Source organism: Accipiter gentilis, chromosome 11 (assembly GCF_929443795.1).
Source record: "Accipiter gentilis chromosome 11, bAccGen1.1, whole genome shotgun sequence".
Lineage (NCBI taxonomy): Eukaryota > Metazoa > Chordata > Aves > Accipitriformes > Accipitridae > Astur > Astur gentilis.
In genome coordinates, this window is record NC_064890.1 from 14,066,351 (window position 1) to 14,091,224 (window position 24,874).

Here is a 24,874-nt window from a genome sequence, read left to right on the forward strand (position 1 = left end):
TCCCAGACAATACCTTATATATTAACCAGTTTTTAGATCACCCCTCAAAATTTATGAACAACAGAACTAGTAAAATTTATTGTGCAAGTTTTAGTTCTGAAACTGACAAACCTGGCATCTAAAAATCCAATTCACTCCAATAAATCTACTTTGTAAGTACATCATATTCATATTTGTAACGTTAATTACTAGTTCAAATCAAACAGGGCTTAGAAGGAACTGCTACTGTTTCATTATTCAAACCCATCATTGGTACTCAAGTCCCGTGATTCTCCATGGTTTAAGACAAAAAAGTCTTCTTGTTTCAAGCCATATCTTTCAAGAGCTTCGTTCAGTTTAACTGGAGGATCCAAGTAATACTGGAAAAATAAGAATAATATGAAGGAAAAAGATACCATTGCAGCATTGGGGGGGGGGGGGAGATATCACTGCTCTGGACAAGAAATGGCTTACATTTTAAACATTACCTAAAAAAGGGGGAGGGAGGATATTTGTCAAATTAAAATGTTTACTTTCATGTTCAGTTTTTAAACGATAAGAATGCTGATTTACAGTTGTAGAGTAACCAGCAAGGCACAATCTGTCATCCAAAATTCAGTCGTGTTCAATGTATTGAACTAGAACCCTTCGAAGCAGAAACACAGCAAGAGGAGGAAGTGCTTGCAGGTCAGCAGATGGCGTGGTCTCTCGTTTGGTAAAACCAAGTTGTCAGCTCTACTGTTGAAAAAACTACTGCCCTTTCAATGAGGTCCCCCTGAAGTAATTTCGTTATATTTGTTACATTTCAGAAAAGGCATCATCAGGGAGAAATCATCTTTTTTTTGTGCTTCTAAATGCACAGTAGTATTTGTACTGCGGCCACTAGTGACACATCTTATTGAAAGCATCGTGGACAGAAAATGTTATATCCAAGTTAAAGAAAACATGACATTAACAGGTGAATGCAGATAACAGCATTGGGACTGATTTATAAAATAAAGTGGTGCAACTGATGCAACAACAAAGTTGAAAAACAGCTACCAGACAGGGTGTATCAAAGTAGATGTAGGTACTTCCCTTTCAATGCATTTTTAGTCACTGTGAAGGTACCTGTGTAGTAATCTCCTTATTAGAAGCAGGGACTTGGGGGCAGGGGTTGGGGGGGTGGGGGGGAGGTGGTAGTGTTTAAAAAAAAAAAAAATCAGCAACTCTGAATAACTCAGGTTTTCATATTCTTGCTGGTATTTAACTATGAATCAACTATTAAAAATACTATTCAATTTACTTACTAGACAGAGATGATTAATAAATACTGTATTGACCTACAGGCACGCAATTCTCACTGTCTCCAAGTGATGCACTGAGTTTACTTTTATTATTGAGTTTACTTTTATTATTGCATACATGTCCCCACCTTTCCTGTTCCTCAGCTTTCAGAGATCAGAAATCCTCCACATTTGTTTCAATAACTTTCAAATTCATCTTAGTCTTTACATAATTGTTATGAAAACCTAAGCATTGTTTTGAACTGCAATACATATAGTAACAACTTTTCACTCACACAAAGTTTACATTTTAAGTTTACATTTACAGATAGGTAGGTGAGACTGCATGAGCAAAGCTTCATTAATGACTATGTACTCAGGAAATCTGAACTTATGCATAGTGTTGAAATTTACCTCATTTGCTAAAGCAAAGGTCCCCCAGTGAATTGCTACAGACTTCTTTGCTTGAACATCAATATGGATTCTTACTGCTTCTTCAGGATCCACATGCTGGTATTTCATAAACCACCTATGAAAACACAAAGCAAATTCTTTTGTATCACCTAATTCAGTGCTAGATTTCTTCTTTACTTTCACTGGATAAGTTGCAAAGAATCTAAAAAAAATAATACGCCCACCTAATCAAAAAATCATGGAGCATGTACATCTGAAAAACATACAGAACACTCAACAAGTCATATATCAACATAACCATGAAACAACAGTTCATGTATTTTACTCCCCCTTTCAAACAGATTTTTTTCTTATCTATATTTTTAATAGTATAAGGACATATTACTGGTGCCTTGAGGCATTAAGGCCATAGATTTAAATCCATCCCCGAAAAAATTTTAGGTTAGCGACACACACCAAGAAGTGTGTGCTTCAGAAGATAGCCTAAGGGAATGGTGTTAATTGCCAGGTTCTCTCTTCTGCTTTCTTGAAAGATACCGGATTTTTACAATGTTATTCAGATTACTATCTTCCTTTCCCAGCCTATACATGCTTTGCTTTCAGCATTATATGAGCATTATCATCTAGAAGTTTAGATACCCCATCATAAGTAGGATATAGATGCCTAAACAAGCAGATATTTCACACACTATAAAGGAGTCATCTTTATCTCCAGGTAAGTTGCAAAAACAGCATAAACACTGAAACAAGAGAAAAATGTAGCGAATTGCGTGCACGTAAATGGGTTAGATTAAATGATGCTATTTCATTAAAAAAGCCACAAAGTAATTCCAGATTTTTACTCAACATTTTTCATGGAAGAAAGTCAGCTGATTCATCCTTGCTGTGCTTAAGACTGAAGAAATAAAACTCCAAGAACAGCACACAGAGACAAGCATCCTAGAGATTTCAGCTCCATCTTCCAATTGCCTGCTTTTTTTTTTTTTTTTCATTCAGCGATGTCCTTTTGCCTCAGCAATCTCCTTCTTTTGCCTCTATATTCTATTGTATATTCTTAACAAAGTATGGCTACAGTTTTCACTTCTGGGTGTATTTGTCATCAGTATATAATTTCATTTATGTATTTTGATCAAACTTTGCTTTTCATACCTTGGCTCATAAGCTCCAATGGGGATGGCTGCAAGATCAAAAGGTCCAAACCTTTTACCTATCTGTTCAAAAGCAACACAATATCCAGTATCTCCTGAAAAGAAAAACCTATTCCAAGGTCCCAAGACAGACCAGCTGCCCCAAAGAACCTTGTTGTCATCTGTCGCAGTCCTTTTGCACCAATGTTGAGAAGGAGTGAAGACAAAAGTTACTGCATCGTGACCAGGGACGCAGTTCTCTTCCCACCAATCCAGTTCAATCACATTCTCACAACCACATCTCTGCATCCAGTCCAAGAGCCCCAGAGGCACAAACCAGCGCAGCTCACTCCCAAAGCGTTCATTTAAACTCGTTACAGTGTTGTAGTCCAAATGATCATAATGGGTGTGGCTGATCATGACTGCATCTATTTTGGGGAGCTGCTCTACTGTGCACGGAGGTCCTCGGAAGCGCTTGGGACCCACCAGCTGAGTAGGGGAAGCTCGCTGGCTGAAGATTGGGTCAGTAAGAAATATAAGTTCATCCATTTCCACCATAACTGAGGCATGTCCCAACCATGTGACTCGCATACCAGTTCCTGTCTTCCCAGCAAGTTCCGGCTTTTGAACAAAATAAGGTTTTAACACTGGAAGCTCTTTATCGAGTTCCTAGCAAAAAAGAACACAATATGCATGAGAGATTTCAGAATGTACTTGGCTGTGGAACAAAAACTACATGCAAAGCACAAATCAATACAGTCAAGACTTGCGCTTTGTTTATATTTTTAGGCAGAGAACTACAACACAAAACAGATGCCTTTTTAATGACCATTTTCTCAGCTACTTCCTCCTAATTTCATCTTAAGTTTTTGTAACATTTTCACTTCTCTGTCAAGAGAGAAGAGAGAGCTCAAGAGTATCCCATCAGGCCAGGAGACCTACTAATAGAGAGAGTCTGAAAGCATTGCAGTGAAAGCACTGCAAGGCACTAACAGCATCCTGGAAAGGCTTTGTAATCAATTGACCTTCTCCAACCTGGAAAAGAATATCTATATACACACACACACACAGAGTTACTGTAACAAATGCTCAAGTTTAGCTTGTGCAACTAAATGATGCATCCCCTAAGTCCTAGCACAAATAAGTCACAAACCCACAGATGAAAGAGAATGCCACATTCCTAACAGCACATCCTCAAAAGATGATCTATTAGCCTTTAGGAGACCCTCTGTCTCTCTCCCCATTACATATAGGAGCAGCACACAGAGGTTAACCTCACTTGCCTAATATTAGCTTTTACAATTCTCTTTCTGTCCTGCCAATAATTCAATGAACATTCGTAAAACACAAACTCATTTTTAAGATGGACCTTAGGGCACTTAGTTATGCTTCTCATGATGTTTTATTGAAGCCTTCAAGGTAATTAAAGTTTAATTATTACTGAATAAGTCACTATACGGATCATCCCTGTTCAGGATGCAGGCCCATTAATTACTTCAAATCAATCTAAATCCATATACTCCTGTGTAAAAAAAGTTATGGAATCCTTCCCCCATCTCCCCTCTTGTTCCAGCATCAATACTTATGCAGTCCATACTCAAGTCTGATGGGCCAGAGAACTGATTCAGCTGCACATTAATCCAGAGGAGGAAAACAGACAACTTCCAGCTCAATCAGCTTCCAAATTTGACTCTGTGTGTAGCCTCAAGTTGGCACAAAGGAGGCCATGGCTGTATATTATCTAGTGAAACTCATCATCCAACCACCAATCATTCTCTCATTTTGAACCAGAGTTACATTCTTCACTGCAGTTTGGCTGAGACACTTATGCAGAAGTCTTATATGAAATAAATAAGAGTTTTCCTATTAAGAAAACAAACAAACAAAAAGTTCTCTCGGAGTTCCTGACCATCTCCATCTCTGACACAGCATGTCTAAGGGTCTCCTCCCAAACCGTTCTGGTCTGAACTCACATCACTTTAGAAGATTTTTCCTGGGTTAGGCAGCTTCTACAGACTCCTGACACTCTTCTCCCCCAGTAATCACAGATGTCCCAGCACTTCTGGTTCCTAGTCAAGTTCTACCTGCAATGTTGCTGCTCTCATTCTCTAGGTCTAGGATAGTAGATTAGTGCTATGAGCAAGCTTGTAAAGAGCTGACCTCCCACTCCCTTAAAGTCCAGCTGATGCTGTGACAGTTTAGGACTCTAGGATTTCCCTTGCTGAAACAGTCCTGACAGCTTCAGGGAAGTTACTCTCTCCACAATATTTTATTGATTTGGAGGGCATACACTGGGAAAAAACAAAACACATACACCTCTACCCCCATGCAATTCTACTGTGAGTAATAAAACATTCAAGAAATTGCTTTTTCTGAGCACTAATGGACAAGACATGTCTACTGAAAGTTTCACTACTGTGTTCAGGAACAAGAAATAGATAACCTTCTATAAAGCTGAATGTAAGGTTTGTACAATACAATCACTTAATACATACAAAAATAAGCAAAGTATGAGTATTAGACTGAGACAAACTGCTGCTTCTCCAAGAAAGAAGCATAACTTTCTTTACCTCTATTTCATTCTGGCAGCAGAATTCTGAACCATAGATTGTGACACTTCAATTAAAAAAAAAGTGAAAGTTCCACAAAACTAACATAATTGACTCAGAAATGGAAGTTAGGACAATCCACCAAATTACATGTGGTTAAATCAACAAATCAGATTATATCAAAGAAATTAAATTCAGATATGAAATGTAATAATTGTCATAATGCAATTTAGGTCAGTAAGTATGTATTTTATGGAAAATGTTCTTTTTAAGTAGCTGTTTAGAGGTAGATGACAAATTATTTTAAGAACTCTAAATGAATCCACTATTTTTGGTGACATTTGACAAAAATTAGTTTCTAAAATTAGCATCATGAAATATTAATAAACAATACTATATGGATGAAGAGCTGGCTAATTGGCAGATGTGAACAGTGAGTTCTTAACTGGGACTCAAACATATTATACTAGTTTTGGCTGGGATAGAGTCAATTTTCTTCCTAATAGCTCCTAAGGTGCTATGTTTTGGATTTGTGCTCAAAACAGTGTTGGTAACAGAGTGATGTTTTAGCTATTGCTGAACAGTGCTTACACAGCATCAAAGCCAGTAGGCTGTAGGTACACGAGAAGTTGGGAGAGGACCCAGCCAGGACAACCGACCCCAACTCACCAAAGGGATATCCCATGCCACGTGACATTGTGCTAAGCAGTATAACAGCTAGGGGAAGAAGGGGGATGTTTGGAGTTGTGGTGTCTGTCTGTCCAAGTAACCATTACACATGATGGAGCCCTGCTTTCCTGGAAATGGCTGAACACCTGCCTGCTTATGGGAAGGAGTGAATGAATTTCTTACTTTGCTTTGCTTGTGCATGCAGCTTTTGCTTTACCTCTTAAACAGTCTTTATCTCAACCTGCAAGTTTTCGCACTTTGGCCCTTCAAAAATTCTCTCCCCCATCCCACTGCGGGGGAGTAAGCGAGCTGCTGTGTGGGGCTTACCTGTCTACCAGGGTAAAACCACAACACATCTGCACTATTAGATGCTTTACAGGGATGTCACTAGGATCAACACTATTAAGTATTTTGAATAGTTGATTTAAAGGTAGAACTAATCACTTAAAAAGGCACCTGTAAAGGACACACAGACAGGAAGATGGATAAAGAGTAGCACAGTTCAAACAACTGGTAACCTGACCTATTTAAATAAAATTCTGTGAACAAAAGTTCAACGCAAACAAGGAGCACAAAGGCAGTGTAACTTGGAAAGCACAGACTCTGCACAATACCTGCAGGTTTGTGATACACAGGCCTCTAATCCAAATCAATGATTCCTTAGAGACTGAGATCAGAAATCAGGCATTTTGTTGAGCTATCATAGTAAATCACATGGGGAAATAGCTAAAGAAATTACTTCTCAGTGCATGGATTTTATGTTTGGGGTTGGTTTGGTTGTGTTTGTTTTTTATATGTTTTACAAAAGTATGCCAAAATCCCCAAAATTACCTTTTAAAGCAATAAGGACTCATAATTCATAAGATTTCAGATTAAAACACAAGTTTTACTGGCAGTATACTTCATATGAAATCCTTAAAACTCACACAACAGGGTAAAACAAGATAATGAATGAAATACATAATCCTATGGAACTTTTATCCTGCTATAGTACATTTTGTTCTCTGTCAGGCTAACTAGAAACATTAATACTACAAGAATTTACAACAGATCTTTGACACGACATTAATGTCAAATCAGCTACCAACAGAAGCAAAATGTGCCTAATACTGTCTTATCTTCATCACTGGAGTAATTAAAAAATTCCTCCTGCTGTTCCCCTTCCCCCCTCCCATGTTCTTCTTTCCTTCCTAATACAAGGCAAGAAGAAACACATGACGGGCTTTGGTAAGACTAGCTAATTAGCTTAGGATTTTTGGTGCTTAGTGCATACTGGAATACCACTGGATTTTACAGAAATGAGAACAATCTAAATTGTTGATCCAACAACTAATAATTAAAGATACTCCAACAACACTGAAAAGAGTTATTAATAAAGCCTGTAATGAAAATACAAGAAGTCTATGCATTCTGGATAATGATATAGACTTCTTGTGAAGGCACAATTATAATACATATAGCTTTTACACAGTGAAGTACATATCCTGCATAATATGGGTTGGTTTTTTTACGTATGCAAAGCACTTGGTACAGATAAACTGAACCTGCCCACCATAACAGGGTATCACTAGGCACACTCAATGCGGAAACTGAAGTAGTAGTCTGCTCAAAGGACATTCTATCTGACAGTGCTAAATAAAGTACGGAGCCCTTAGTTTGAATTTTAAACAAACTCAGAAGTGCTTTACAGGTTGATTTAGGTGTGGAACGAACATAGCTGGTACAAGCATCAAAATGGCTGAGGAAACAAGAAGTGCATTTCATTGATCCCTATCTAGGTTTTTCTATTTCCGATTTACTTCACTGAGCTCCTGAATAATTGCAGGCACTTAACTAAAAAATTTCATATGCAAAGCAATAAAATTAGTCCAGAATGAATTTCAACTGGGTCAGACAGACAGCTTTACAACCGGTACAGTGTAGATTTCTTTGTAATCATCCTTTATTGCAGGTATAATCTGTAAATTAAAGGGGAGTGCTGCAGTTCTCCACTACCATCAGAGCGCTGTATATTCTGTACTATGAAGTACACCTTAGCACTGCCTTCCAAGTGCTTCAGTCACTAACCAGGTTTCTGACTGGTCCTGGCAAAATATGAAGCCTATTGTACACATATGGAATAGGGCAGTGGTCAAAGACAACTGAAAACACCAAGCATGAATTTTACACAAATGTGGCCAAAGTATAATGCAGCACACTGCCTAGAAAGCTGTACACACTGAGGCACAACCACTGCTACTACTACAAGGTGCAGATAATGTCTAGAAGCAGGACACCAAATTTAAAACAGTAAATTGTTGGAAGGGATCCCAAGACCGACATAGGTTTGCTGTGCTTCTTTCTGAAGTCAATTATTATTATAGAAAAATTACAACCAAGATTATCTCTCCCTTAAACATGTTCCATGCCACATATCCTTTGAGAAATCCCCAAACCTCTGGCCATCATGTGTTAGTAAGTAACATGGCTTTTCTGTCCATAAAGCTGATCAAATTCCTTCCTTCACAGATAATTCATATAAGATAAAAATGAAAAGTGTAAGCTCTTTGCTAAATACTGACTGTGAGATTTATAGCTTATGCATGCCTTCTTGTATGCTTAAAAGCATTACTAACACCTATTTGTTCAAAAATGCTTTCCCTGGTTCTGCACCCTTCAGCGCAGCTTTTCCAAAGTGCAGTCAATACATTAGAAAATACACTGAGAAGTAATCCTAACTGTCAAAACTGTAGCAATCGTAACACTTCTTGGCGCCACAAAGATAACCCATGGCTTTCCAATATCCATTACTCCTCATGGAAAAGAGGCTTCTCTCAGAGGCTGCTTCCCCTGCCTCCTCCTTTATATACAATATCTGACAGAAGCAATACACCAAGAACAAATAATGGTGTATCCCAGTAAACTGGCACTGTACCTTTAGTATTTCAGTACAAATACTTGCTCAGGTTAGTTTTAACATATGCAATTTTTTTCTCCTTGTGGACTGAAACAGAAAAACATAGATTTGCAAACACTTCCATTAGTAAATGACAGCAAATATTTATTACATTTTTATGAAAAAGGTGTAATGCATGTAGTAAATGGCAGTCTGGAGAAAAAAACAAAAGTGAAAATTTTTACAATGAGACATGCCAGAGGTATTTCATGCAATACAAATGATGTTAGTAGTATGCTTCATAAGGCAATACCTATTAAAAAGGAAAGAGTGTAACTGTAATTTATGACTGAGCTAGGGGGCCATTTTTGCTGGCTTTGTAAATATAAACTGAGCTGGATAAATCAAAGGGTGTGAAACTAACAGAAAGAAGGAAAAAAATTAAAGAGGCAAAAGGTATTAACCCACTTTTTGAAAAGAATAAATTGATAATAAAATCAGAAAGGCAAAAAACTTAGAAAAGTCTCCAAAAGATGCCTAATAAGTATTAGTTAGAAACTGTCCTATTTTATTGATTAGAAGAGAGGTAAAAGCAGTCTAAATCAAGGACAGCAAACATTCATGTATTTACCTGCTTTGAGCATGGCACATTGCTGTTATTTTTTTCCATGAGGGACCATTTCAAAATATTTGGCAAGGTTGGTGATTTCCACGTTGGCCATGGGTTGACAAATTTCCCATCTTTCCCTCTCTTTGATTTAGTCACATCCTCTTCTAATCTGTAGTCCAGCCTGAAGCTTTTCCTGGAGGTCCTGGAAGAATCACTGCCCCTGGAACCTCGACCCGAATTCTGGCGTTTCCTCACCGCTTCTTTAGGATACTGGTTACATGCAGTCAAAGGCTGCTCTTCATCTGTTTTCTTATCCATATCTTTTTGAGGAGAACTAAAATAAATTTTAAATTAATCAATCTTTTCTTGGACTAACATCAACATTCATAAGGTTGAATGTTCTCACACACATTAGAAACAAACCTGCCCTTCTCATTTTATGATCTACTGTATTTTTTTTTTCTCAACAAAATATGCTTTTAAAACAGTTGCTATTACACAAAAGACTTCAAAAACATGCTGTGGCAAGCAGACATGAGATCTCTTTGTAGTTCAGGCAGAGTTTTACTCCCCGGTATGCACTACTTCATATACTAACACTATTATCTATCAACTGCAAGAGTGAGGGGGAAGGGTTCCTTAATTTACATTTTGGAAGAATAGTAAGTTCCTCCAGAAACTTACAACATTTAGTGCCTGATGCAATATGATCCTGCAAACCTGTCCAAGAAACACTGGAACTATACAATACCTTAAGATTAGCCTACATAGTGACCTTGGTTTGTAGTAAGAGCAGCAGCCTCATGTAGCATGAATAACACATTACTTCCACTGACAAGATGCACATACATGCAGAAAAGTCAGAATGCAAAATACATTTGGTCCTATTTCCCATGTTGCCCAAAATTAAGGAAAAGCTTATTGTAATAACAGTAAAAGTAACTGTTTCAAATACAATTTTGATACACATTTAACTGAACTGACAAGTGAAAGGCCACAGAAAATTGGAACATCTCAAATAAGTCATGGCTGCAATGTCTGTTCTTAGTTCCATTGTGAAATATAAAAAAGTGAGAAAATTATAGAAATAAGCTTTTCTCAGTTAAGTCACAATTCTGGCACAGTTCTTGGAAAACTGCAAACTCAGTAGTCAGAGTCTCTTATTCCAAATGGCACTTAAGTGTTGCAGAGTTTAGGAATATGGAGTCCTATTCATCTCATGATATCCAAGGTAGAAAAAAAAATAATCCCCATTTCATTTTAGAAGTTCCTGAAGCAATTCAGTTGAAGCTAAATACCTCAGTTTCTATATTTACTTTCAACATTTCAGTTGAAAGTAAATACATTGTTCTGACAGTTTTTTAAAAAAGATAGGGTGCTACTTCAAAGAGTGCACAACTTTCTGGTACTTACAAACTCTACCTGATAAAAACTAGAAGATGACCAGTAATGAACAGAAAGCATGATATACTGCTTAGGTGCAGGAATAATTTTTAATAAGAAATTGTAAAGTTTGTCCTGTAGAAAACTCTCCACCCTGTGTTTTAGCCTATCTACTATTTCATTAACTCAGATACTCAAACTTTAGCTGTATACTCATATGAGAAGTACTGGGCTGGGGTAACAAAGCCAGTCCACTCAAACAACATTTTCAGAGAACAGAATTAAAGCCCACAGTTTTGTTAGAAATTGCATAACTCTGTGCCCCTCATAAGTTCATAACTACAGGGAAAAAGAAATACATTGTCACTGTAACATTACAGCTAAGATTTTACACACATATAAGAAATGTTATCACATTGAACCCAAATGCATTTACTGGTGATGCTCCAACTTCAAACGCAGAGCCTGTCCCTGCTATTTCAGCTGCAATCGATTACTAAACAGAAAGTATGGTGTCAGTTGCAAAGATACACAATTGATAAATATTGTGACATTTTCTTAACAAAATAACCATTATTTTGCCATACAGTAGAGACAAAAATTAACACATCAAAATTCACTTCTGATAAAGAAGCACAAATAACGTTCAGAAAACATTGCTGATAAATTTTTTTTTTATAAATAGTACCCTTGGTCATAATCTTGTTATAATGTAATTGCTTTGTACTCTAGTTTCCCCATAGTTTTACTGAAACCACTTCATTTATGTATTTTCTATTTAGCAATAAGATACCACATCTGCATCATAATTTTAATTTAACTGTTGATACTCCTAGGCTTTTTTCTCTATTTCACTAAACATTTACTGGAATCAGCCTTCAATGAACAGCCACCCATCTTGCTCTATACCATTTTAAGCAGACATTCATGGTAACAAAAAGAATCAGTGCCACAAAAAGGCAGATGGAATACCCCCAAAATTGTAGTGGATATTTTGACTGTTACTTTAACTTAAGAGGGTTTGCTTTGGGTTTTTTTGGCATTCCTCAAAGAACATTTTCAATGCCAAGTCAGCTTATTAATTTAGCAAAGCATACAGACACAGCATAGTTTCTCTTCTAGAAAGCATCATGAAAACAAATCACAAAAGCTTAATCAGATAGGTACTTAATTCCAGGAAATTCTTCTGTTAACATCTCAGATGTCTGATTTTTAAGTATATATAACTACCATAATTATTGTTCCTACAAGACATTTTATATTAGAGACTGGAGTGCCTAAGGTTTTATTTTTAAGCTTCTGTTTATCTATGCATTCATCTCTAAAATAGGTGAATTCTACTTGTGCTTAAATTTTCATACAAACCTTTGATCTTATTCTGAAAGTATAAACCTCTAGGGGAAGTAGGGATCAACTATGCTGATTAAACAAAGACAATGCCAAAGCATTTAAGGCACTGCAGGTATCTGTCTGCCAACATATTTTCCACATGATGCACATACATTACTTTTCCTTAGTATTCCATAAGCAACTGAAGGGATAAAAGACCTCAGTGCTCACAGAACACTTTAAACCCTTTTACATGCATAAGAAAGGCACACATTTACAAACAATTAACTGACAAAGTTTTCCTGATGAACTGTAGATTCCTTTGAAGCATCAATCTTGCCAGTTCATTTCTGTTTCATTTAAACTGGCAAAATATATCCTAGAATATTCATGGAATACAGTAAAAGAAATCTAATTTTTCTTATTTAAAAAAAAGGTAGATGATCATTTCTTGAAAGCCAGCAATCATTAGCTTAAAATAAAACTCAACCAGTTACTAGTCCAAGGAGATTCTTAACCTTTTGCAAAAGAAAGCCTCTACAGACAAGGAGATTTGGCAGGTATATTTTAAATATTAGAAAACACCCGATCAGAAATGAGCTGATTTTTTCATCCAGCTGTCCTGAATTCTTCCCTCTAAAAAATAATAGTTTGGTACTTGAGAAATAATTTAAGCACTGGATTGCCAGCCAAATTATGAGTGATGGAGACACCAAAAATCAAACTGGAGTAGAGTTGTGTTCACTTGGGAGGGGCAGGGGTCATATCCTTGGTGAATATTTGTTATTGTAAAGTTTCACAAGAAGTCTTCTATTTTCCACACTTTTAAACAAAGAGGAAAATTACTATTCTACTTAAAAGCATTAAACTGCTTTCTTAACAAAAGGAACCCATCCTTCAGGATGAGGTGACTTATCCCCAAACAAGGGCAAGTGGATTGCCACCACCTGTAATAGGGGCTCAGGCAAGACCCAATGCAACCACCCTCTCTGTGCTAAGAGATGCATCACTGTTTCAACTGAATTCAGAAAAAGAAATGGACAAAGACATAGAAACTACTAAAGGAGACCATTAGTCATGCTAAATCCATGAGGCCAGAAGGTACTCAAGACAGAGGGGAAGAACACCACTATCTGATGAATAGAATGAAGCCTAACATGAATCAAAATGCAGAGCTCACATAACTGGTTTTCCAGCACCAAACACTAATGGGCCCCTAGTAACCCACAAATCGAGAGAAGTGGTAGATCAGGCAGGACGTGGCATGGAAAACCCATGTCTTATGTCCCAGTAAACAGGCTTACACCTGTAAACAGGATATAGCCCTTAGGACAACAGGTTTAGGGTCAATTGTTTATTTTAGCATTGCTTATATAACTGAAAACTTGGATACAAATATTTTGGCTTTGAGTCTTCTGTTTATCTAGGAAAATAATTAAAAGTTTAACTAAACATTTTAATACTTTCTGTTCCAAAAGAAGGCTGGATACATTACAAGAAGCACTCTGACATTAAAATTTTTCTTTTTAAATGGTCTTTTAAACACAGCAGAGCTGCAAGCCAAATTATTTTAGCTTTTTTTTGAAGAAAAAATGCATTGACATAGAATCTGCTGTACGAGTCTTCACGTTTTCCACCCAGTCTCTTCTAACATCCACTGCTCCGTAAAAGAAATGGATGTAGTACCCCTTACTAAGCATACAGACATGCTACTAACCGTGAAGTCTGCCAGAACAGACTTATCCCTCTTTTCTACACAGAAGTGTGGTCCTTATCTAACAAATCCATAAGCCAGAAAGTTTAAGAAAGAGTTATTATGAAGCTATGGTTTACTGGAACCCAACAACAGTCGCAGAACTTTATACTTACCTTGCAAACATTCCATAGTTTTCCAAATATCCTTAGTTTTCTCTATTTTTGAAGCAGTCAGTTAGGTTAATTTCTAACCACTGTCTCTCTGTATAGACTACATCAGAACTGGGCTACACTACACATCACCTAAAAGGGACAACACACAATTCCTAGCAAATTCATACCACTGTAGCCTTACCAAAGCAAGAATCTGAGCGTTCTGCAAGCCATATACTGCCACACAACTCGGAAGTTTTCTTGCAATATGCATATTTTTAATGACTGCAAAAAGCACACTTTTTGGCTTGAAACTAAAAAAAAAAAGTTTTCAGCTAAAAGGTCAGGTATTTGCAATATTTGCAAACACTAGGGAGCATTGAAAAAAGGCTCCCGCACACTCAACTATCAAATGACTGCCAGCTAAGTTTTGGCTGTGCTTTTATTTTTCCTTCAGGTCTGAAACTGTCTGCTTTAATTAATGAACAGTTTCAGACTGGAAAATTCTGAATGCACTTCAACTTTTATTGTTCAGTACTTCAGGCTGTTCACCACACCACTGTAGACCTACCAAAGCAAGAATCTGACCTTTCTGCAAACCATATACTGCTACACAACCTGGAAGTTTTCTTTCACTATACATTTTTTTTTATGATGGCAACAGCAGTTGCAACAGCAATTATTCCAGACACTCCTGGTCTTATGATTTCACACAAAGAAGATCTCTCAAGCTTGCAGCTAGCTGATCTATAAATACTTTTATTATTTGGGATTTCCCATTAAAAGTTGCAAGCAAGAACAACCATTGCAGAAATTGCCATTCAAATTATTTGGTGTTTCAACAGCCAGCTTGGGATTCTGTGTGATATCCTATTTCCATATTTTCCAAACATCCACAAAGCAAAAAAAAATCCATGCTATTACAGCCACCTTCCAGTCTTGGATGCACCCATTTCATAGCAGAGCTATAAGTTGCCAGCCCAGCTCTTCTTTGTTCTCAGCAGATCTGTAAGTATCCTGACTCTGCAGTGATCTTGTGTACCATTCAAGAAAGATGAATAACCAAGTTGGTAACAGAAACATCTCTCTCCATAAACAACGCCATAGAATTAGGATGAATCCTTTACCATTCTTACCTAGTTTTGAAGATCAACAGTAAAACAAAGCAAAGTTTTATTTAGACATAACAGAGAAAAAAAATTAGTTACAAATAAAACAAATGTGAAGCATTTACCCACGGTCGTCTGTTGTTAGGCATATTCTTACAACAGCTGTATTACTTAAGCAGTCACCACCATGAGCCAATCCATTTCTGCCCGCATTACTCCCTCAGGCTTGCCAAAACAAACATTTGCATCCACATGGTGAATTAGTTCGATAAACTGATCTAGCTGATAGTCACTTCTTACCTTCCCATCCCCTAGAGAAGCACTTAATTTTCACCTGCATCACTGCGTAACCAGGCAAGTGTTTGTACCAACAAACTGGCTAGGACAGGGAAGGGTGAGAACAGGAATATATTGTTGTAAACAAAAACTACTCATGCCAGTGCTGCTATAAAAAAGTAATTCATTAAAAACCCTCCATTTAGAATTCACGCAGTGTAGCTCAGTTACGTACACCACCAAGTTAGCTTCAACGATTCCCCCTACACTTAATATATTTCAATCTATTCCCTAGCCAACATTTCATTCACATTTAGTACTGATGCTGCTTAAACTCTCCGGCTGCCTCTTCCGAGAGTGATGTTTTGTATTATAACCATGCAAATTCAATAGCTACCTACCACCCAAAAGGCAGCCCACTCTGGGCACTACACATTCCAACCTCTACTTTCCTGGCATTCATTAGGGGAACTAAACCAACAGAAAATTATTCATAGCCATTACAAGTGCCTATCAGCTACACCCTTATATGCCTCTGGATACAAACGCAAATAGGCTTTAGAGTCAGGTCCATCAGTAGCAATTGGAGCCAGCTATTTCTCAACCCTGGGTTAAATCTGATCAGCTATGGGCATTGTATCAACTGCATAAAGAAGCCTCTTCCTAGAACTGGGACAATACATAACTATTTTTCCTTTGTTTCCAGGTGTCCCAGCTGACTGTCCCTGTCCAATATGAGCACTTTGTAGTTCCCAAACATGTTTATGAACTGTATTTAATATTATAGAAGTCTTCCGTTACATGCATATTCTCTTTAGGTTATGACCCCTGATATGACGGTAGTTGTCCATAGGGGCCACACATGTTAACAGAGATGACAAGATGACAGACCCAGTAACCAATTCCTTTAGCTAGACAGGCCTATTAAATTAAGTTTTTTCCCTCTCTACCCTCATCTTTTACTGCAGTCTTGAATAAAAGCATCCGAAAGTTGGCATATGGCCATCGCATTTAAAAGAGCAGCCTAGACTATCATTATGATTAAGCACAAGAGCAGTGTAATTCTATGCTATTGCTGAAGCAGTCACCAAAGGAAAGCAGGAGTCAATTTTCCCTACACTGGAACAAAAAGTGCTTTCCTTTGCTCTCCCTAAACAACCAATTTCATATGACAACTTAATGTGCAGGGAAGAATGCTGAAGACGCAAGAGCCGGGATGAAAGTTTTCCTACCTGCCCTGAAGGACTCAGAGTGACAACATACAGAAGCAAGGTTTGTGTGTTACAGCTGTGTTATGGTATGCAAGACAATAACTGGATCACAAATCAAATGCAGACAGTTTTTAAAATCAACAGAAAAATAAGAGAAGGTAGCACATGCACACAGCTGGGCAGATAAACTGTGGATTCCAACAGCAACAATAATCTCCATGGATGGCTCTTCACACTTGTACAGAATTTCAATAAAGCTTTTCCAAAAAAGCAAACATGAAACTTGTACCAACCCAGCTACAGGATCTGAACCCCAACTTTAGTGTTCTGGCACCAGCTCCACTCCTGTAAGTATTTATGCAAATGAGTAGTTCATTAGTTTCATTTGGTCTACTGATGTGACTGCAGTTAATAACAGAGGCAAATCTTTCCGTGATGGGGCTTACTGTTAGAAAAAAAACAACTGAACTTTAAAGTTCAGCATTTATAAACACACTTTAGCCACTCCCATGCATTAACAGCCTATGCATCTTGGGTTTAGTATTTTAAGTTATTATGTAACATTGAAGCTGTTAGCACATGTTTTTCTTAACCAAAACAAAGTTTTAAAGTTGTACAAGCTTGCACCTCATCCTGAGGGTAAAGATTTCCCATCTAACATCTTATGTCAATTAGATATGACTAAAAATAAATACTACTACACATAATGAAACTAAGGCTCCACTTGAACATACTATAGGAGAAAACTGATTTCCTTTGCAGCACATGGCCATAGAAGCAAGGTAAGAACTGTTTCCATAAAAGTGCATAGAAAGTACGTTAAAACCTTGATCCATAGGATCCACGTGGCAAAGCAGGATCTGAACCAGTTCATTTGTAATAACTCTGGCACTTTTATGTCTGCAACTGCACAATTGCTATCTCCACCTCATTTACTAAGCCTTTTAATTTTCTTTTTCCTTTTCTCTCCAAGCCAGAAAGGAACAAACTCCTATGCAAACTTTCTCTAGACTCAGACCGACAATAATCCTTTAAAACCCTATAAAACCTCAGTTGTCCAGGAAGCACAGCAACGCCCAAGCACTAAACTAGTTTTTATTCTTAAGTTAATACACAGTCATACAATTTTGTTTATATACATACTTAAATGTTTGTCTATTTCATTCCCTCTCTGCAGTTCAAAGTCCAAGCACATAGGACCCAATGTTACTTCTCTGCAATATAAAAGTATTTCCCTAAATTCTTTCTAAATCTACTTAGATTTCAACATAAGCTCAACTTTTTCTTGTCCCAACAACACTCTCTCTCTTCCTCTGTCTGCGTATGTATGTACACACACCCCATAGATATATGGATTTTATAGAACTATTTATAACATTTGACTTCAAATTTATTGAAATCCAAACAAATCATTTCCAGGTCAGTTAAAGAAATCAGAATTTTTGCTTTGTTGAAAAATATGTTTTTCATGAATGCCACTGTTCAAAGACCATCTTTCACATGAGTTAAGCTAGAAGGTCATCAGCCTTCCAAATATAAAGTTTCAAACCTCCAAAACTTCATACTGGAAAGCCAGAAAGCATATGCGATACAGCACCCTTATGGTTCTTTAACTGTAACACAGCAATTAAAAGAAACTCCAAGTGGCAGAACACCAGACACAGCAAAACACAAATCCCAAGGAAACTGGAAACATCACAACATGTTAACATTTTTCATGACAAACCTTTTTCCTATATATAACCAGCCTTCTACCATATCCTCACGACTCTGAATTATGATGTCTCTTCATGTACTCTAAAGGAAATGCAAAGTGCTTTGGTTGTTAGTCAACAACAGAAGTGTTAATATTAAAAGTTGTTTGGTTTGTTGTGTTGTTTTTTTCTTACAGAAGAGTCAAGGCACATTTCCAACACACATGTGAACCATCTACTAATTTTCAAGGCACCATCCTAAATACGTAGGTGTTTTAAGGAGACAGAGTGTTTCATTTAAACACACCTAAATAGACACACATAAACAACTTGTTACTGCCACAATCTCGTTATTCTCAGAAACAGCTGAACCTCACTGAAACCCTCCCTCAAAAACCAGTCCACAGCATGGGACATTTCTGCCTAAACAACTGAAACTATTTCCAAATATTATAAGCAATAAAAACTGAAATCTTATCATAAGCCTTACTCAGCAGACAGTAGCTCTACCAGCTCCAACCATGGTAACAGGTCTTACACAAGAAAAATATCTTGATACACATCTTGATATACATTCCTTACCACTTGACTTTTCACTCACATAACATCTTATTAAACCTTGTTTTTCACAGTAGAGACACACAACAGCAGCAAAGTGTTTTCATAGCATCACTTGGTAATGCCCAATTCTCTCTGCTTAACAGCTGTGTAAGGTTTATCTGCTTGGGCGCAGTTGTATGTTATTCAAACCCAAATCACCCCTTCTGCTAAATACTAAGATATTAAATGCAGACAGTAAATAACATGTAACTTCTTTCCTAGATTTTCTAAGAATATTCAAACCAAGTGCAACATCTGGTTTACAGAAAAATCCTTTTTACTGAAAGCTGCATTTAGACACAAGATTTTTACCATGGTCCTGGCTCTGAGTATATTAGAAGTACGATTCTGATTACAGTGCTAGCCAGCATACTGCAAGCTACATACTTAAAGCAATTGACTGAAAAAAATTAAAGCCTGATCAGGAAGAGTTTCATAGATGTGACAAAAGTAAAAAGTAATTTCACAGTGGGTGTTATATACAGGCACTAATTAATATGGCAGCATTTCCATTCTTCTCATCACAGACAAAACAACTGCCTTCCCATTTGCAGAAAAGAACTTAAAAAGTTATTTCTGAATGGAGAATTAGCAGGTTTGGTTCAGAGGAAACAGCAGATTTCTACTGAGGTAATTCTTCAAATCTACTTGGTTAATACAAGTGAAGAAAACAATAATAATAATTAATTGCTTCCTTTTGAAAAGGCTGCAAGTCTCTTGATTTGGGCCAAGCTGAAACCTAATTAACTGTTAGTTATATTTGAACAGTTTCACCATCATCCCTTACTTCCTGCCCTCCTGAACACATCTTCTCCATCACAGCAAATGAATCAGGCAGGGCCTTCCAGTCTCCAGGTATTCAAAACTGCCATTATCTTTTCATGACAGGTTCTTCAATTTCAGATGATTTTGGGCATTTCTAAATCAACTGCTGCAATAATTCTTGCATAAATAAGATAAAAAAATCTTATTTCTTCTTGTAAGTCTCATCTATAAAATGAGTCAGGCTTCCTACTTTACTAACTGATGAAGCTGCTACTGTGAATTGAAAACTACATGACACTTTTCAAGGGTCTTTTGCCAGAAGACACAAGTGATTTTCCTGTCACTTTCTTTAATTTTTAGCTGGTGTAGCTTGAAAAATAAAGAAAAAAATATCTAAGTATTAAAACTGAAAACTTGCTTCATAATTGCCATTTAGCAAATAGAAGAGTAAGAAATCATAATCATCACTAGAAAAAAAACCCCCACTTCTGCAGAAGTTTAACACGAACTTAACTGCACTCCGTCAAGACATTCAACAAATACTTTCCCTATATCCTTACTAGAGGTAATTGCCGATCACTGAGATTATTTCACCGAACTAATTACATTAAAGGACTTTGTTAATGCCTTCCACCTCGCGCTATACAAGGCAAGAAAAACGCTGGCGACCAACGCTGGCGGTTCGTCTCTCCCGAAGGAAAACATCCACTAAACCGTCAATACCATGAAGCGTTCGTCGGGGCTTTTCTGTAGGCGATTATATAACTTGTTTCTTTCCGAGCGCTACTGCAGCATATTTTACTGTCAATTTACGGGAACCGAAAGCGTTGCCGCGGGGAGGGCGGGGGAAGGCGGTGGGACTTTAGCCGCCGGCATTTCTTTCACCGGTGTGAAAGGATCTCCCGGTCCCGAGTGTTTCTGGAGCCGGCGCTAGCCGCGATTTGTCACTAACCGCCGCGGCACCTTTCGGGGGCCGCCCGCCCCCCCCGGGCGGCGGCAGCCCCATTCCCGCGCTGCGCCAGCACCGCCGCCGCAGACAGCCCGCACCCACCTCAGGGTTCCGAGGCAGCGCGGGAGAGCGCCGGCTCACGCAACTCCTCTCCGGCCAGGAACCAGGGCCCGCCGGCCCCGGGCACCTCGCCCACCGCCGAACTTTTCCGAGCGGAAGCCCGCACTCGCTCTGCCCCGATGCCGCCGGCGGGGCTCCCCGCCTCGGCCCCGCTTCCCACCGCCTCCCGCGGCGGCTCAGCCCGGTGTGTCGTCGTCGTCGTCGTCCCCCCCCGCCCCCGCCCCGCTCAGCCGGCGGGACCCCGGTACCGTAACGCCCGGCGAGCCCCGCTCCCGCGCTCGGAGCAGGTGCGCGGCGCCGCGCTGCCCCGGCTCCCCTTCCCCCGGCCGCCAGCCGGGCTTCGAAGGCGGCAGGTCGGGCAGGTGCCTCTCCTCCGCACGGGCTCGGGGCGGGAGCCGCCGCTCAGCTCCGCTCGGCTCGGTCCCTCCCTGCCCAGAGGAAGGCGCGGGGGCAGCGACCCCCCGCCCCCGGAGAGCCGCTCACCTCCCGGACTGCTGCTGCTGCTGCTGCCCCTGAGGAGTCTCGTCCTCCTCCTCCTCCTCCATAGTGCCGCTCCACCCCCTCCGCGGCGGCTCCGCGGCTCTCCAGCAGGAGCCGTTGAACGGCTGCGGCTTCCCACCTGACCAGCCCGCCGCCGAGGGCAGCGCGGCGAGCTGCAGGCAGCAGCTCCACAGCGCCCTGCTCCTCACCATGGCGCTCCCGCGCCCAGCGGGGCCCCGCCGGCCGCGGGGGTGCGCGGGCTCACGGCGGCGGCGGGCCGCCTGGCGGCGCCTTAGCAAGATGGCGGCGGGGGAGGGGAGGGCCGGCGCTGAGGGAGCCGCGGCGGCCGGACGCCCTCGGGCCTGGAGCCGTGGCGGGGCAGCGTCAGGGCTGCCGGCGCGTCGCTGCCGCTGGAGGCCGGGCTGCTCGTCGGTACCGGGGAAGGGGAAGCATTGGGCTCTGGTTCTGCTCCTGGCGGGCTCCGAGGGCTGCTAAACGCTGCCCGCGGTCCCATTTGGGAGTACGAGCATGCTCCGACCACCTGGTGCTGCCGTGAAAAGTTTCCTAGACTCGGTTTCCTCAGGAACCTGAAGCGGTGCCGCCATCGCCGGGGGGTACCGGCACTCACGGGAGGTGAGGCCACTCGTGGCCGTCAGCGACCCCCCGCGCCCCACAGAGCAGCCCAGCTCGCAGGCCCCTGTATCCCCGTGGCCATTTCCCCTACGTCAGGAAGTTAAATCTCATGCCCAAATTTCCTCACGTGCTGGATTACAGCCATCACCTCACACCCTGTTTGCACCTGTGAATAGTTCCCACGCGACTCCAGCCGATGGGCTGGGAATTGAGGGATTTTCAGGCACCCGATCCAGAGAAACTAGGTTCTCGGAAATAAATATGTATGGGTTTACTCTTTCCTTACCTCCTTAAGCACAAAATACAGTGGAAGGTAAAGGGCAAAGCTATACAGCTGTGATATAAAAGAAATATATATATACAGCAGCAATATGAAGTCTAAGACTATCTGGAGCTCTGATAACACATTTATGTACATTTTATCTTGATGCTCAGGAATGGATGTCCAGTTTATTGGTGAAGAAATCTTACCTATATTCAGAGGCCAAGTTCTCAAGGTAGGTCTTGGGAAGCTAGAAATACGAGCCTTGCCCTTCCTATCATTAATCTATCATTCTCTTAGTCTCTGTAAGGTAAAGGAAGGGTAATACTACTAAATTATCTTGTTCTGTATGAGGAAGACATGTATTAGTTGCTTATGGTCAGGCAGATTTGCTGACCTTTGCCAGTGGAAAATCCTAATTTATTTCTTACTTCTGGCTCTTCTCACCTGATATTTCCTGATCGTTTCATCTCCTATCAGTATGTCTAATGCTAAGCTGGCCTTGTAGTAGCAATGACTTTTACTTATACATTGTTAAACACAAATTGATATTGACTGAAGTTATTTCTACTGTTACTTTATGGACTCTAAGGCCTACTAAATGAGTTAGATGATAAAGCTGCTCTCCACAGCTCTGATCAATCACCATTAACAGTTAGTAATGATTAGCGCCTATATATAGACATTTCTGTAAGCCACCAGGTAAGCGCCTCTAGGCTGGTAGTAACTGATTGCCAACGGTAGCATATTTGGGATGCTCATCCTATACTTCAGCTGAATATCTCCTGGTAGGCAGACCTGCCTCCACATGTTATTTGAAAGTAGTTTGTATGTCACCAGCACTGCAAAAGCCACAGTTCAGGAGGCTCTGCTTTAGTAAATATATTTTGTCTGTATTACAAATACAGATGTCAACATTTGGAGGCGGTAAGTGCAGACAACTGGTGTCTGTGCAGCGTGGAGTTTTCAATTTGAAAGAGAAACATCTCTTTTCTGGTGTAACAACTGGTGAAGAATTACATGGTGATTCAAGTAATTTCTGACACCACTAGAAATGTGTATCAGCACCTATTACCTACTCTGCCATGCCAGTGTGCACAACATGAGAAACTTCAACTTCAGAGGTGCTCTTCAACAGAACCAGTATTTTAAACTAGTTTACTGTTTCAGTATTCCCATGAGCCAACTAAGATCTCAGTCTAGTCTTGCTGCTTTGGTAGGTTTTGATCTTTCAATGCACATAAACACATTTAAACTCAGGAAAAGTCCCAGTGGGACATCTGTGCTCAAATAGTTGGGTAAACCCAGAACAGAGATCTTTCTGACTCTTAATACACCCCAGATGTTCTAATACCTTAGAGGACTGACGTTAGGATCCTGCAGGAATTGGAGGCCAGAAGTTACTAGCAAATGGGAAGGTTCCAGCCATCTGTGCATGAGGTAAGAGTTTTTTGCTTGACACCTAGTTTTAAGAAAGGGAGTTTTAATAATTTTATTTTCTTCAGTGGCATGCATTCCTGGCATTTTTACTACTCAGACTGGCCCTATATATTGTCCACTATATATGGAAATAAAAAAGATTTGGGAGCTTCTTTCTACCTCAGAGAGGCACAGATACTGAGGGATAGCAAAGTGAGGTTATTTTGGGGTCAGTGTATTTTATTTTCTCACAGTGAAATTTAACAGCTTTTTTATTGAATAAGTTTTTGGGGTATATCATTTCATTAACCACTCAGAAGGATAAGTTCCTTAACATAGCTTAATCTGCTTAATATAGCAACCTATATCTTAATTAGAATCGCAGTTAGTATTTAATGAATTGTATCTCCAGTAGTGTCTTTCCCTTGGTGATAGTGTATGCATTAATCATGGGCAGGACAGCTCAACTGACTTGATTATAAAACTTCTTTTGATGAAGAGTTTAACCTTCTATGCAACTGAAGTTTATCAGTATTTTTTTTTAGATCTCTAAAGTACAGAATTAATATCTTCTTCACAAAGCTTAATTTAGTTGGTTGACATAAGCTGTGTGAAAGCAAGATACTCATTGTCTTGGGCAGTAACTGAAGCACAATCTAAAGTAGGAAAAAGTAGGAATTCTTATAGTTAAAATTTTTATAGCTTTATAACTGAGCTGTCTTAACTTGATTGAAAATCCTCCTAAATAAAAAAAATAAAAAATGTTGTACCATCTCTCGCTCCATCTTAGAATACCAAGTCATAGTCCAAAATCCCTTTAGGCTCAGGCTTGCTATATACTAGGCAATGTTAAATGTTGTAGTGCAGATGCAGTTTATGGCAGTAAAAGAGCACACTTGCTGGAACAGTTTGTGTTGGATCTCTCAGTGAAATAAACTACCCTAGCAAAGAAGTTTTTCACCACTCTAATATTAGCTATACTGAAATTTTTACTAGTGCAGAAGTTTTGCACCAAAAGAAATTCTACTAGGCTAGTAAAACCCTCTCTGGCAAAACTGGCCCATATTGGGACATAATCAAAAAGCCTAGCCTTTCTAATTACAGTGTGGAGAAGAGACCACCCTTATGGTATCCACACTGTTTTGGAGAGAAATTATTTGGCACCTGTTGTAGGCAGAGGCAAGCAGACATTCAAATCATGTTGGATATTAAGTTACCCTGTGAAAGAGGGTTACACAACCAGCTAATGTATTTATATATATATACACACATATAGGTATAAAATGCCTCACAGTAGTGTTTAATCAA

At 39.5% G+C, this 24,874-nt stretch overlaps 1 protein-coding gene across 1 annotated transcript; it reads right to left on the minus strand.

Annotated features, from left to right (window-relative positions):
• Positions 1-34: 34 nt before the first annotated feature.
• On the minus strand, positions 35-21,485 carry NAPEPLD (N-acyl phosphatidylethanolamine phospholipase D). Its single transcript, XM_049814149.1, has 5 exons — positions 21,256-21,485; positions 9,510-9,822; positions 2,808-3,454; positions 1,659-1,773; positions 35-359 (listed from the first exon to the last, which is right to left on the minus strand). Exons 1-5 carry the CDS (start codon positions 21,462-21,464, stop codon positions 234-236), a joined length of 1,410 nt encoding a protein of 469 aa, XP_049670106.1. The 5' UTR covers positions 21,465-21,485; the 3' UTR covers positions 35-233.
• Between the last annotated feature and the right edge of the window lie 3,389 nt (positions 21,486-24,874).